The 12,971-nt window shown below is 30.6% G+C and overlaps 1 protein-coding gene across 1 annotated transcript; it reads left to right on the forward strand.

The window, feature by feature from the left end:
- Positions 1 to 3,048, forward strand: LOC142525787 (uncharacterized). Its single transcript, XM_075630076.1, has 4 exons — positions 1 to 256; positions 1,870 to 2,058; positions 2,125 to 2,258; positions 2,790 to 3,048. Exons 1-3 carry the CDS (start codon positions 1 to 3, stop codon positions 2,220 to 2,222), a joined length of 543 nt encoding a protein of 180 aa, XP_075486191.1. The 3' UTR covers positions 2,223 to 2,258; positions 2,790 to 3,048.
- Positions 3,049 to 12,971: the final 9,923 nt, after the last annotated feature.

Here is a 12,971-nt window from a genome sequence, read left to right on the forward strand (position 1 = left end):
ATGAGTTTAGAACCTATTGGTCTTGTTCATGAGGAGGATAGTGTGGAGGGTGTACATGTGTTGGATTTAGATGTTGATGAAGAAGCGGGTACTAACTTGCAAGGTCGGGCCTCCGGAAGTGTTAAACGAAAGAGACCTTTAAAATCACAATGGTGGCAATATTTTGAGATGCTTCCAGAAGTAGAAGGAGAAGAAAAGCGTTGCAAATGTAAAGCATGTGGGACTACGTACAAAGCAGACAGTAGCATGGGGACAGGTAATCTCCAACGCCATATTCTCAAACAGTGTCCTAGACAGAGAACTCGTGATATTGCTCAGGCTTTGTTAGAACAAGGCGATAAAAGTCTTGCCATAAGGTCACAAAAGTTCAGCCAATAAAGATTTATAGAGTTGCTAATATTAGCAATTGTGAGACATGATTTACCGTTTCAGTTTGTGGAATATGAGGCAATTAGATCAATTTTTACATATTTGGAACCTCAAGTCAATCATTTCACTAGAAACACCGCAAGGACTGATATTCTCAAGATGCATAAAAATGAATACAATAGACTAGCTCAAGAAATGCGTTCATGCCCTGGAAAAATTTGTTTCACTTCCGATTTGTGGACTTCTATTGCCACTGATGGCTATGTATGTTTGACAGCACATTTCATTGATTCTAATTGGGTTTTGCAAAAAAGGATTATCAACTTCTCTTACATGCCTCCACCTCACTCTGGTATTGCATTGTGTGATAAAATCAATAGCTTATTCAATGCTTGGGGAATTCAGAGAAAGGTTTTCACAATTATGTTGGACAATGCCGCTGCAAATTATGTGTTTGTTGGCCTTCTAAGAGATCATCTTAGTTTAAATTGTTCATTAGTGAATGGTGGAGAGTTTCTACATGTTCGTTGTTGTGCACACATTCTCAATTTAATTGTCCAAGAAGGTTTGAAAATAATTGATCATTCTGTTGATAAGATTCGTGAATGTGTAAAGTATGTTAAAGGCAGTCAAGTGAGAAAGAAAAAGTTTGTAGAATCTGTTACCCAAACTTCGTTGGATCCTAAGAAATCACTTAGGCAAAATGTTCCTACTAGATGGAATTCTACGTATTTGATGCTTTCTAGTGCTATATATTATCGACGTGCTTTTAATCATTTGAAATTGACTGATACTAATTTCACACACTGTCCATTGGTTGACGAGTGGGTTCAAGCTGAAAAAATATGCAAATTTCTTGAGGTTTTCTATGAGACAACGACTTTGTTTTCTGGGGTGAAATATCCTACTGCCAACCTTTATTTTCCTCGTGTCTTTACGGTTCAATTGACATTAAGTCAAGCCTTGCAAAGCTCTGATGATTTCATGAGATCAATGGCCAATCGGATGTTTCAGAAATTTGACAAGTACTGGAAAGATTATAACATTTTGTTGTCCATTGCTGTGATAGTTGATCCGAGGTTCAAGATGCAGTTTGTTGAGTTTTGTTACAACAAGTTATATGGACATGGTAGTAACAAATTAAGTTTAGTGAAGTCTAAATTAGTTTCTTTGTTTGAGGAATATATGGGCCTTGCTTCTAAATCAAGTGGTAGCAATACATCTACGAGTTCTCACAGTGGCATTGATGATAATGCTTCTCTTCCTCTAAATTCAGACAGTGGATGCATGGATGTTTTGAAGGTATTTATGATAATATTTTCTTTTTCTCACTATTTTTTACTTTTCGTTACCAATACATTTAATTTATGATGTAGGAATTTGACACATTTCAAAGAACAGAATTAAATGATAGAGCTCAAAAGAGTCAATTAGATCTTTATTTGGATGAACCGAAAATTGACATATCTTCAAAATGTGATGTTCTTGCATTTTGGAAAGCTTGCCAATTTAGGTATCCTGAACTTGCACAAATGGCCAGAGATATTTTGAGTGTTCCAATTTCTACAGTTGCTGCTGAATCAGCTTTTAGCACGGGTGGTAGGATACTTGACCAATATCGTAGTGCAATGAAGCCTGATGTTGTTGAGGCGTTGGTTTGTTGTAGAGATTGGTTAGTTGGACAGAAAGGTTAGTGATTCTTCTTGTTATTTTCATTTTAAAGTTATCTTTTTTACTAATATTTTATTTTTGTAGAAACTACTGAGGTGAGGTTGGATGATTTAACTGAAAATGTTGTGAATTTATTCATAAATGAGGATGCTGGATCAAACAATGCTGCAACGGATGATTGATGATTCTAACAATGCTATGATACCTAGTATTGAAAAGTAAGTTAACTTTTATAAATTCATAATTTTTGAAAACTTTCACCCTTTCCTATTTTAATTTTTTAATTGTTATTTAAATGTTCGACTTCTACAAACAAATGTAGAACAATGAAGAAAACTATGATATAAGTGGAATGCAATATACAAACAAAGTAGTGATTGCTAGAGAAGTTTAAGCCAATTTATGGTGTCATCTGGTATTGTATGTATTCATTAGATCATAAAGCTATTAATGGTAAGTTAACGGGTTTTGTTTTTGTGCAAGCTGTTGTTAAAGCGTATGAAGCATGTCTTCTGGGTATTTGTGTTAGAGAGTCTGTTTTGGACTACTTTGGGAGTTAATTAAAAGTGCACATATATTCGATTGTTTTGAAATGTGTTTTCCAAAAATTGATTTGTGTTCTACGAAAAAAATGAGTGCATGCCACATTGTCATGTTTTATACTTTGTTGCTAGCTCTTCAACTTCTTTTGAGATATTGTTAACTTGAACTTATAATTTTGCTTAATATGTCTATCAATTGAATCTCAGGAAGTGCCTGTGATGTTTTGGAAGATGACCCGGTTGGAAGGTTAAAAGTTTTCATTTATGAACTCCCAGGAAAATACAACAAAAAGATTCTACAGAAGGATCCAAGATGTCTCGATCATATGTTTGCTGCAGAGATTTGCAATTTTACATGCACCGTTTTCTTTTATCAAGCGCTGTTCGAACTCTAAATGTTATTATTATCATTATGTGTTTTGAATATTTATTAGAAACTTGTGAGGATATTATTAGAAAAGTTAGCTATATGACATATTATTATTATTTATTATTTTTACGATTTTTTTTTAAAAAAATAAAAAAAATTCTGGTTAGGCGGGTTAGACGGGTTGAGTTGGGTTAGACGAGTTCATGTTCGGGTTGGGAGTTTTCAGGTTGCTTCGGGTTCGGGTTGGAAAAAAAAAAGTACGCGGGTTGGCCCGAAACCTGACCCACCCGACCCGATTGACACCCCTAGAAAAACTCATTGTGATAAAAATCATAGTAAGAGAAAAAGAGTGCAGTCATGTAAACTCCCTCGATGTTAACACGAACGATTCTTCACAAATTTTGTAGATTGCGTATCCCAATGTTATATATATGCTTTCTGAATATTATCGTAGGAAGTGCCTTTGTGAAGAGATCTGATAGGTTTTTACTTGATTGAATGTCGAATATCAATTTCTTTATTCTTCTCAAATTCTTGGGTGAATGCGAAGAACTTATGGGCAATATGTTTAGTTTTGTCGCTTTTTATGTATCATTCTTTCATTTGAGTAACACGTGCAACATTATCTTCATATAGTGTCACAGGCTTCTTGTCGAATGATAATCCACATGAGATTTGGTTATGTTGGGTAATTGATTTTAGCCACACACATTCACGGCTTTCTTCATGTAGTGCAATAATCTCGGCTTGATTTGATGAAGTTGTTACGAGTGTTTGTTTCTATGAACACCAAGAAATTGCAGTGCCTCTACGACTAAATACATATCCGATTTGGGAACGTGCTTTGTGTGGATCAGTAAGTACTCAACATCAGCATAACCGATTATACTTTGATTGGTATCTTTTGAATACAAAAGTCTCAAGTCTGTCTTTCCTCGTATATAACGAAATATATGTTTAATTCCGTTCCAGTGTCTCTTTGTTGGATATGAGCTAAATCTTACCAATAAATTTGTAGCAAAAGATATATCAGGTCTTGTACAATTTGCAAGATACATAAGGGCATCAATAGTACTTAGATATGGTACTTCTGGACCAAGAATAACTTCATCATCTTCACATGAACAGAATGGATCATTTTCTATGTTTAATGATCGAACAACCATTGGAATACTTAAATGATATGATTTATCCATATTAAAACGTTTAAGGATATTTTCTGTATAATTTGACTGGTGACCAAATATTTCATATTCTTTTTGTTCAATTTGCAAACCCAGACAATACTTTGTTTTTGCAAAGTCCTTCATTTCAAATTCTTCCTTCAAGCACAACACAACTTCTTGAATTTCCTTATTCGTTCCAATGATCTTTAAATCATTAACATGTACATCAATAATTACGCATCCGAATGCTGTTTTATTAATGAAAACACAAGGGCATATTGAATTGTTTACATATTCCTTTTTCTTTAAGTGTTCACTTAGCAGATTATACCACATTCGATCGGATTGTTTTAGCTTATAAAATGGTCTTTACAATTTCACAGAATAATATTCTTTGGGTTTTGAACTTTGTGCTTCAGACATTTTAAATCCTTCGTGAATTTTCATATATATATATTACTATCGAGTGATCCGTATAAGTAAGCTGTGACAACATCTATAAGACACATTTCTAAATTTTCAGAAACCACTAAACTAATCAAATACCGAAACGTAATTGCATCTATAACGGAAGAATACGTTTCTTCATAATCAATTTCAGGCATTTGAGAAAAACCTTATGCAACAAGTCTAGCTTTATATCTTATTATTTCATTTTTCTCATTTCTCTTTCGAATAAAAACACATTTGTAACAAACAAGTTTTAAACCTTCAGGTGTAAGGACTATAGGTCCAAAAGCGTTACATTTATTTAGCGAATCCAATTCAACCTGGATGACGTCTTTTCATTTTTTCCAGTCGTGTCGATTTTTACAATCACCAAAAGATTTTGGTTCATGATCTTCATTGTCATTTATGATGTCAAATGCCACAATGTAAGAAAATATCTCATCAGTTTGTTTTATATCTTTTCGGTTCCATATTTTTTCAGTATTAATATAATTGATAGAGATTTCACGATTCTCATCAGTTTGTGGTTCTAACAGAATATTTTCATCATCATGTATTTCTGCTGGAATATCATTCTATATTTTGTGATCATAGTGTTTTTCTATTCATTTTCTTTTTCGATGATTTTTATCCTTGGAACCGATTGGTCTTCCATGCTTCAATCGTTTTATGATATCATGATTGTCTTCAATTTGTTTATTTGGAATTTCAATTCGAGCAAGGCATTTACAGAATGTATATATATGATTAATTACCCTTTTTGTGTCTGTAAGTGCGTCTGGTATTTGATTTGATATTTTTTGCAAGTGCACAATTTGCTGTACATCTTTTTCACATTGTTTAGTTCTTGGATCCAGATGTAACAATGATGATGTTCTCCCTCTAACATTGGGAAGATTTTCTTATTAAAATGACAATTAGCAAAACGTGTTGTAAAAACGTCGTCTGTTTGAGGCTCAAGATATCGAATGATTGATGGACTATCATAACCGATATAAATTCTGATCTTTCTTTGAGGTCCCATTTTTGTTCGTTGACGCGATGAAATAGGCACATATATCATATATCCAAAAATTCTCAGATGAGAAATGTCTGGTTCTTTACCAAAGACAAGCTGTAATGGGGAGTATTTATGATATGCATTTGGTCTGATGCGAATTAATGCAGCATGTAAAATTGCATGTCCTCATATAGAAAAAGAGAGTTTTATTTTTATAATAATCGGTCTAGCAATCGGTTATAAACGTTTAATCAATGATTCAGCTAATCCATTTTATGTATGTACATGAGCAACATGATGCTCAACAGTGATTCTCATCGACATACAATAATTATTGAAAGTCTGGGAAGTAAATTCACCAGCATTATCAAGTCTAATTTTCTTGATTGTGTAATCGAGAAATTGATTCCATAATTTTATTGTTTGAGCAAGTAATCTTTCAAATGTCACATTTCGAGTTGATAATAAACATACATGTGACCATCTACTGGAAGCATCGATCAATACCGTCCACGTGGTGGATGAACTGGCACATAAATATCATCCTGAATACGTTCAAAAAACATGGGTGATTCAGTTTGGATTTTAGCTGGTGATGGTCTTATAATAAGTTTTCCAAGAGAACATGCTTTACATTGAAACTTAATATTTTGAAAGATCTTCTGGTCTTTCAGCGGATGACCATGTGTATTTTCTATAATTTTTTGCATCATTGTCGAACTAAGATGTCCTAATCGATCATGACAATTAATTAACATTTAATAGTTATCAACTACCATGTTTGATACAATTTGACTTATATGTTTATAATACAATCCAGTAAGCAGCATTGGTAGTTTTTCAAGTACATATTTTTTCCTGATTTATATGTGGTAAGACACATATATTTCTCATTCCGTTCATTTATTGTTTGAGTATCATACCCAAGGGAATATATAACATTAAAACTCAACAAATTCTTTTCGATTATGGTGAATACAAAGCATCACTAGTGAGAAATTTTGTACCATTAGGTAACAAAAATGTGATTTACCACAAACTTTAATCAAGTCTACAGGACCTGATATTGTATTCACCATTATTTTTTGTTGGTTTTAGTTTCAAGAAATATCTCTTATACCGGAGAATAGTGTGCATTGTACTACTATCAGGTATGCAAAATTCCATGGGATTAGTTCCTTATCTAGTTTTGTTCATAGTATTTTTCATATTAGAACTTCAGAAAAAATATGCAATGAAAAAATTTATCGAAAATACATATGTAATTTATTGAAAAATATAACGCATATCATAATTATACAATAAAACATTAAATATGAATACATGAAAATTAAAAAATTTTACATTTCTATTCCACCAGTCTATTGATTATAACACATATCATAATTATATAATAAAAATATTATCATATAAGTACATGAAAAAAAATATATTTTACATTTCTATTCCACTAATTATTGATCGTTTTCAGAGAAATCATTCAGAAAATCTACAGCATCAAAATGAGTTGAATCACTCAAACGGTCACTGTGTTAAGTGAAGTTGGTATCTTTTTCTTTTCCAATTATTGATTCTTTATAGAGCTTACAAAGGTGCTCGGGGGCTCGACAAATACGAGACCAATGTTCTGGAGTGCCGCATCTAAAACAAGAACTTTCAAATCATTTTGAGTGATTTTCATTACCACTCATGTTCTCATGATGCTTTTTTAGTGGGTGGTTCGTGACGCCTTTTTGATATGAGTTATAAAAGTAACTATCTCAATTGTTTTCAAAACTACGGCCGCGACCATGACCACGACCACTTTCACGTCCACGTCCACGACCTCGACCAAAACCTTGTTTTGATTTTGGTTTCCAGGTTAAATTCATTTTTACTTACAACATTTACTTCTGGAAATGTTGTTGATCTAGTGGGTCGGGACTGATGATTTATCATTAGCAGCTATTGTTTTTTTCCATCACAAGACATGCGATAAGTTCAGAATATTTCGCAAATCCACGCAATCTATATTGTCGTTTTAGAGTTATATTTGATGCGTGAAAAGTGAAAAATATTTTTTCAAGCATTTCCGAGTTCAGTAACCTCATGTCCACAAAATTTTAAATGCGAGATTATTCGACACATTGCCGAGTTGTAATAACTGACATTCTTAAAATCTAGGAATTGGAGCTTTGCCAAATTTGATATGGTGATGCTATAAAAATAACAATGCATTTTATTAGTTAAGTTCTAAATCTATTAATATGTCAATACAAAGTAACAGATAAATTATAAGTACAAGCATTCTTAAAAATAAAAAAACGCGAGACATATATTCTCCGATAAATACAATACTAGTGAGTATAATGACCAAAATAATTATACAAAATAACTTTGAAAAAACCATCTTCTTCTTCGAAAATCTTATGAAAAAAATTTTAGGGAGGAATTTCAAGTTTGGAATTATTGAATGCGTTTGTGAAATCACATTTTTAGGGTTAAAAACTAGTCGTTTATGACCGTTTACAAAATCTTAAAAAATAAATGTATGTATATGTATAATTTTAAGGTAATAATATGATGTATATAATGTCAATCATGTTTAAATAATTATGTATATCACATCACATTATTATAACGAAGTGTCAGTGACTCCTTTTATATAATACTGTGACATTATAAAAATTTATAATTATATATGATATATTATATATATAATTATTATATAACACAATAAAAAATATAAACAGTGAAATAATCACATCACGTTATTATAATGAGGTGTCATAGACTTCTTTTATATAATAACATAATATTATTCAAATATATTTATATATATACAATAAATAAACAGTAACACAATAAAATATATAAATAGTGTAATAATGTAATCACACCACGTTACTATAATGAGGTGTCATAGACTCATTTTCTTGTGTTTTGGAGCTTGTAAAAATATGAAACACATTCGAGTAACATGCTGATAATGTGTTAAAAATAAAATTTTACGGTAAAAATAAAAATTCAAACTCACAAAATATATTAAATTACACACTTTATAAATTTTTCTCCACTCAATTGTATTTTTTCTTCGCAAATTGAGAGACCTATTTATAAAATTTCTTTGGAAATAATCCAAAAATAAATACATCATTACATACATCATCACATACTAATTTTCAATAATTACAACTCTTATTTTCAACATTAACATTGTCTACTAGAGTAAGAAAATTCAGATTGATTTAGGGGTGTCAAAATTATCGGATCAACCAACTCGACCCGAGTCTATCCAAAAATTTCGAATTATGGTTGAGGGTTTGGGTCTTATCGAGTTAGAACCGAAATCTAAACTGAAAAAATTAATCAGGTTGAGTCGGGTTGGTTGACCGATATGACCCATAAATTCTTATTTATTTATTTTTTATATAGGATTAAAAAACATTGGCTATAAATTTATATATTGTAGGTTTGAAATTTTTTATTACATATTAATATCATAAGTTTTCATTATATAATATTTATTTTGTAAAATATTGAAAAATGTTAATTTTTTTGTGTGTGTTGTGAGTTTACTTTAAATTTTCTATAATTAAACTTCCAGATTTAAATCATGTATAGCTGAGATTTTGTTATTATGTGTTTAAATTAAATTCTTTATTATATGTTTTAAATTTTTATTCAACATTTTATTAAAAATAAAAATCCAATCGGGTTAGATCGGGTTCGGATTCATGTTGATTCGGGTTTAGGACGGGAAATTTTTATTGATATTTTTTGGCAACCCGACCCACCCGAAGTGACACCCCTAGATTGATTCATTTATGATAAATGATAGGATCATTTGGAGGATAATCATTGAACTGCAATAGCTCGGTTATTGAAATATTAAACAATGATTAATTAAATCGAGTTTGGTTTTCAAACCAAATAGAATACACTCAAAATAATCATTCGTTGAAATCTATTAAATATTTTTGTAAAGCATTTAAAAGATATACAAGTTAAATATATAAAAAAAAATTTGAAGTATTTTATCAAACACTTGGTATACAATATTTTGGTATGTGAAATACACATAAAATTCTTCAACAATGCATCTTAAAAACAGTAACAATAATAAGTAAATACAATAATTAAATAGACAAAAATTTGTTTATGCATGTTCGGAGATTAACAATTCCTACATCACGTCATCCCTTCTTCTCCTTGAGAAGAATCCATTAGAAGATTTTAATTTATACAACCTCTTGTGCAAACTCATTTCAAATTAGGGCTTATATCTTGTCTAATCGAAACTCCTATCACACTCTCAATTGTAGACCTCAACCTTACAATATTTAATGTCTATTATGTCAAGACTACAAACATAATCTTTAATTTCTTTGTGTGAAGACTCGCTCAACTAAACTTTGAAGCTCAACTCTCATGTATATGTGCGAGTGATTGTGTAAGAGGATTTAATCTATTACAGTGTGTGTATCTCTCAAATATATCCTCACACTTGGGGTTGCTCCCATTCTAACTAATTTCTTTATGTAGTCTGCTCATGCTTTGAATCCCCTTCCAAAGTTTGTATTTTATCTTCAGGATGTTGTATTTATAGCCTTCAAGAATGATATATACGTTAGACACAATAAATAACTGTTTGGAAAGTTTATGTATTGTTTCTGACATTGAAACGATCGTTTCTACCTTGCTGGCCACTTTTCCCGAGCCTAACTACTTTTGAAGTCCACTGTCGGTTCGGCTCGTCAACTAAACTGATCATTCAGTTGAGCTTGTCAGCTAGACTGAACCAAATTGATGAAGTCTGCTTAAATCAGCCTTGTCAATTTCAACCTATGTATAACTAGTATTTTCATCGTCATATATCATCATCTTATACTCCAATTCAGATTTTGACTTGTGAATATGATTTGTAGAATCGTCTTAGCTTCGAAATACAATGTTTCATTTTGATAATCGAGCTGATCAGACTGACCAATATACCGTAACTGCTCATGCCCAACTGATTATTGCTGATCAACTAAATTGATGAATCTTGCTGCCATCAGTTTGTCTAGATAACATTAAATTTAGCACGACTTACATGAGATATGACTTGTCCCATATTGAGTTTTATGTTCATTAGCTTTGGCAGATGGTATTTTGCATCTACGAGCTGTGAGATATCATCAAAATACTGCAACTCGTCAGATTTTCAGTTTGCCTAAATTCAAGTTTCAGCTTCCATCTTGAGTTATCAACTTCACACTTGAGTAAATATGTTAAAAACATAATAACAAATTTTGATATCATCAAAATCAAAATTATCAGAGTTTATAAATCCAACAATAAAACTTCAAACCAAATTAATGCTATCAGTTTTGGAAAATCGCAAATGAAATGAAATCGTTAATAAATAAAAATCATTTCTCTTCAAATAATTCTTTTGACTAATTTTATATATAATTTAAATTTTAGAACAACCTAATTGGAATAGACAAGTATCAATATGCATGCAAGTATTCAACATTATAATATATGCTAATGAAATTACAAATTTCTGTCTCAAAAAATATAAATTTTCAAAATGAAATAGTTCAAATTTAAAGAAAAACTCATCGACATTATCACACTTCAAAAATGGAGAGACACCATCTTCTACTTCCATTAAACTTCAGTTTAAATAATTGGAAAGCTTAAAATGTATAAAAATAACATCTGTTATCAATTTTTCATCATCCTGAAGATATGACATACATATTCAAATGATATGATATACACTAAAACTATGAATCAAATTGAAACTTTGAACCAAACAAACCAATTTTTTCAATCTGCTTAATTTTAAAACGAATCAAAATCGTGATCGACTAAAAACAAATTCAAACCATGGTTTTGTTGAGTTTAGTTTGGTTTATGCTTACTCATAATCTAGAGAGTACAACTTTAGAAAATAACTTGAAAGCAGTAAAAGCATTAAAAAAATCTCCAGCACTACATCATCTATTGACCTAAATATTAATAGCTAGAATTTATATCATCATTAATAATAGGAGTAGGTCTCTTGTGAGACGATCTCACGAATCTTTATCTGTGAGACATGTCAAACCTACAGATATGCACAATAAAAAATAATACTCTTAGCATAAAAAGTAATATTTTTTCATGGATGACCAAATAAGAGATCTATCTCACAAAATACGACCTGTGAGACCGTCTCACACAAATTTTTGCCTAATAATAGAGTTATGAGAAGTTAATAAGGGAACAAACTTGTTTTACCATTAAGTCCAACAAAAGAAAATGAATTATAAAAGACACACACTGATAGATAAACTATTTAGAAAGCCTATGAGCATTGAACTCAAAGAATTAAAGGGATGCCTAAATTAATTTCATGAGATAACCATACATCTGAGGATGGCAATGGGTCTAGATTGAAGTGATACTCAATTTGAACAAATTTTTATTATAAATTTACTTGTTAAAAATTAGCAATGTTGAAAAGATACTGTAAATATAATTATTTGACGGGTCTAACTCGTCAGTTTCGGGTAAAGGTTTGGGTGAATATGAGTTTAGATTTAATAGGTTTTTCGAAATCGTATAGGTTTTTGGAAATCAAACCGGACCGTGTCTCACTTCTCAGCAGATATATCAACTCAGTAAATGATTCAAAGAACAGATGACTTAGGCATAGTTTGGTACACGGGATAAGTGAGGGATTGATAAACAATCCTCCTTATCCCACGTTTGATACATTTTTAGAAAGCCCATGATGATAAATAACTTTATATAAGGATAAAATATCCCTTCTATTAGGTGTGATAATTTTAATTTAATGATAAAAACACAACAAATGACTTAATTGCCCTCAATTTATAAAAATCTTAAATCCTATTGTTCTTTCGTTTCACTTGTAGGTAAGAATTAAAATCAAATAAATATTTTTATTATTTTTATATATTATATAATATGATAATTATATAAATGGACTCGAGATAATTATATAAATTATTTGTATAAATCTCAATAAAATTATTAGTATCACTCGATTAACCTTAAAAATTGATATTTGACTTGACTCGCAAAATCAAGGGCTCAATTATCATATTATATAATATATAAAATTAGGTAAAAATAAATAAATCATGAAATCATTGTCGACGCATGAATAGATAAGAAATATGAACTCAAGCAACAACTTTGAAATTATAAAATTTATTATGATAAGGTTAATTTTGTCATTACAGTCTAATATATAAATTTAATCACTCTTATTAAAATCATACCAAACATTAAATATAATATCATACATCTTATTTATCCTTAATTTATCATTATATTATATATCACATGTTTATCCTATCATGTGTACCAAACTATGCCTAATAAAATTATTAGTTTCATGTCATATGCAGACATAAGGAATA

Source organism: Primulina tabacum, chromosome 15 (assembly GCF_025594145.1).
Source record: "Primulina tabacum isolate GXHZ01 chromosome 15, ASM2559414v2, whole genome shotgun sequence".
NCBI classification, from domain to species: Eukaryota; Viridiplantae; Streptophyta; class Magnoliopsida; order Lamiales; family Gesneriaceae; genus Primulina; species Primulina tabacum.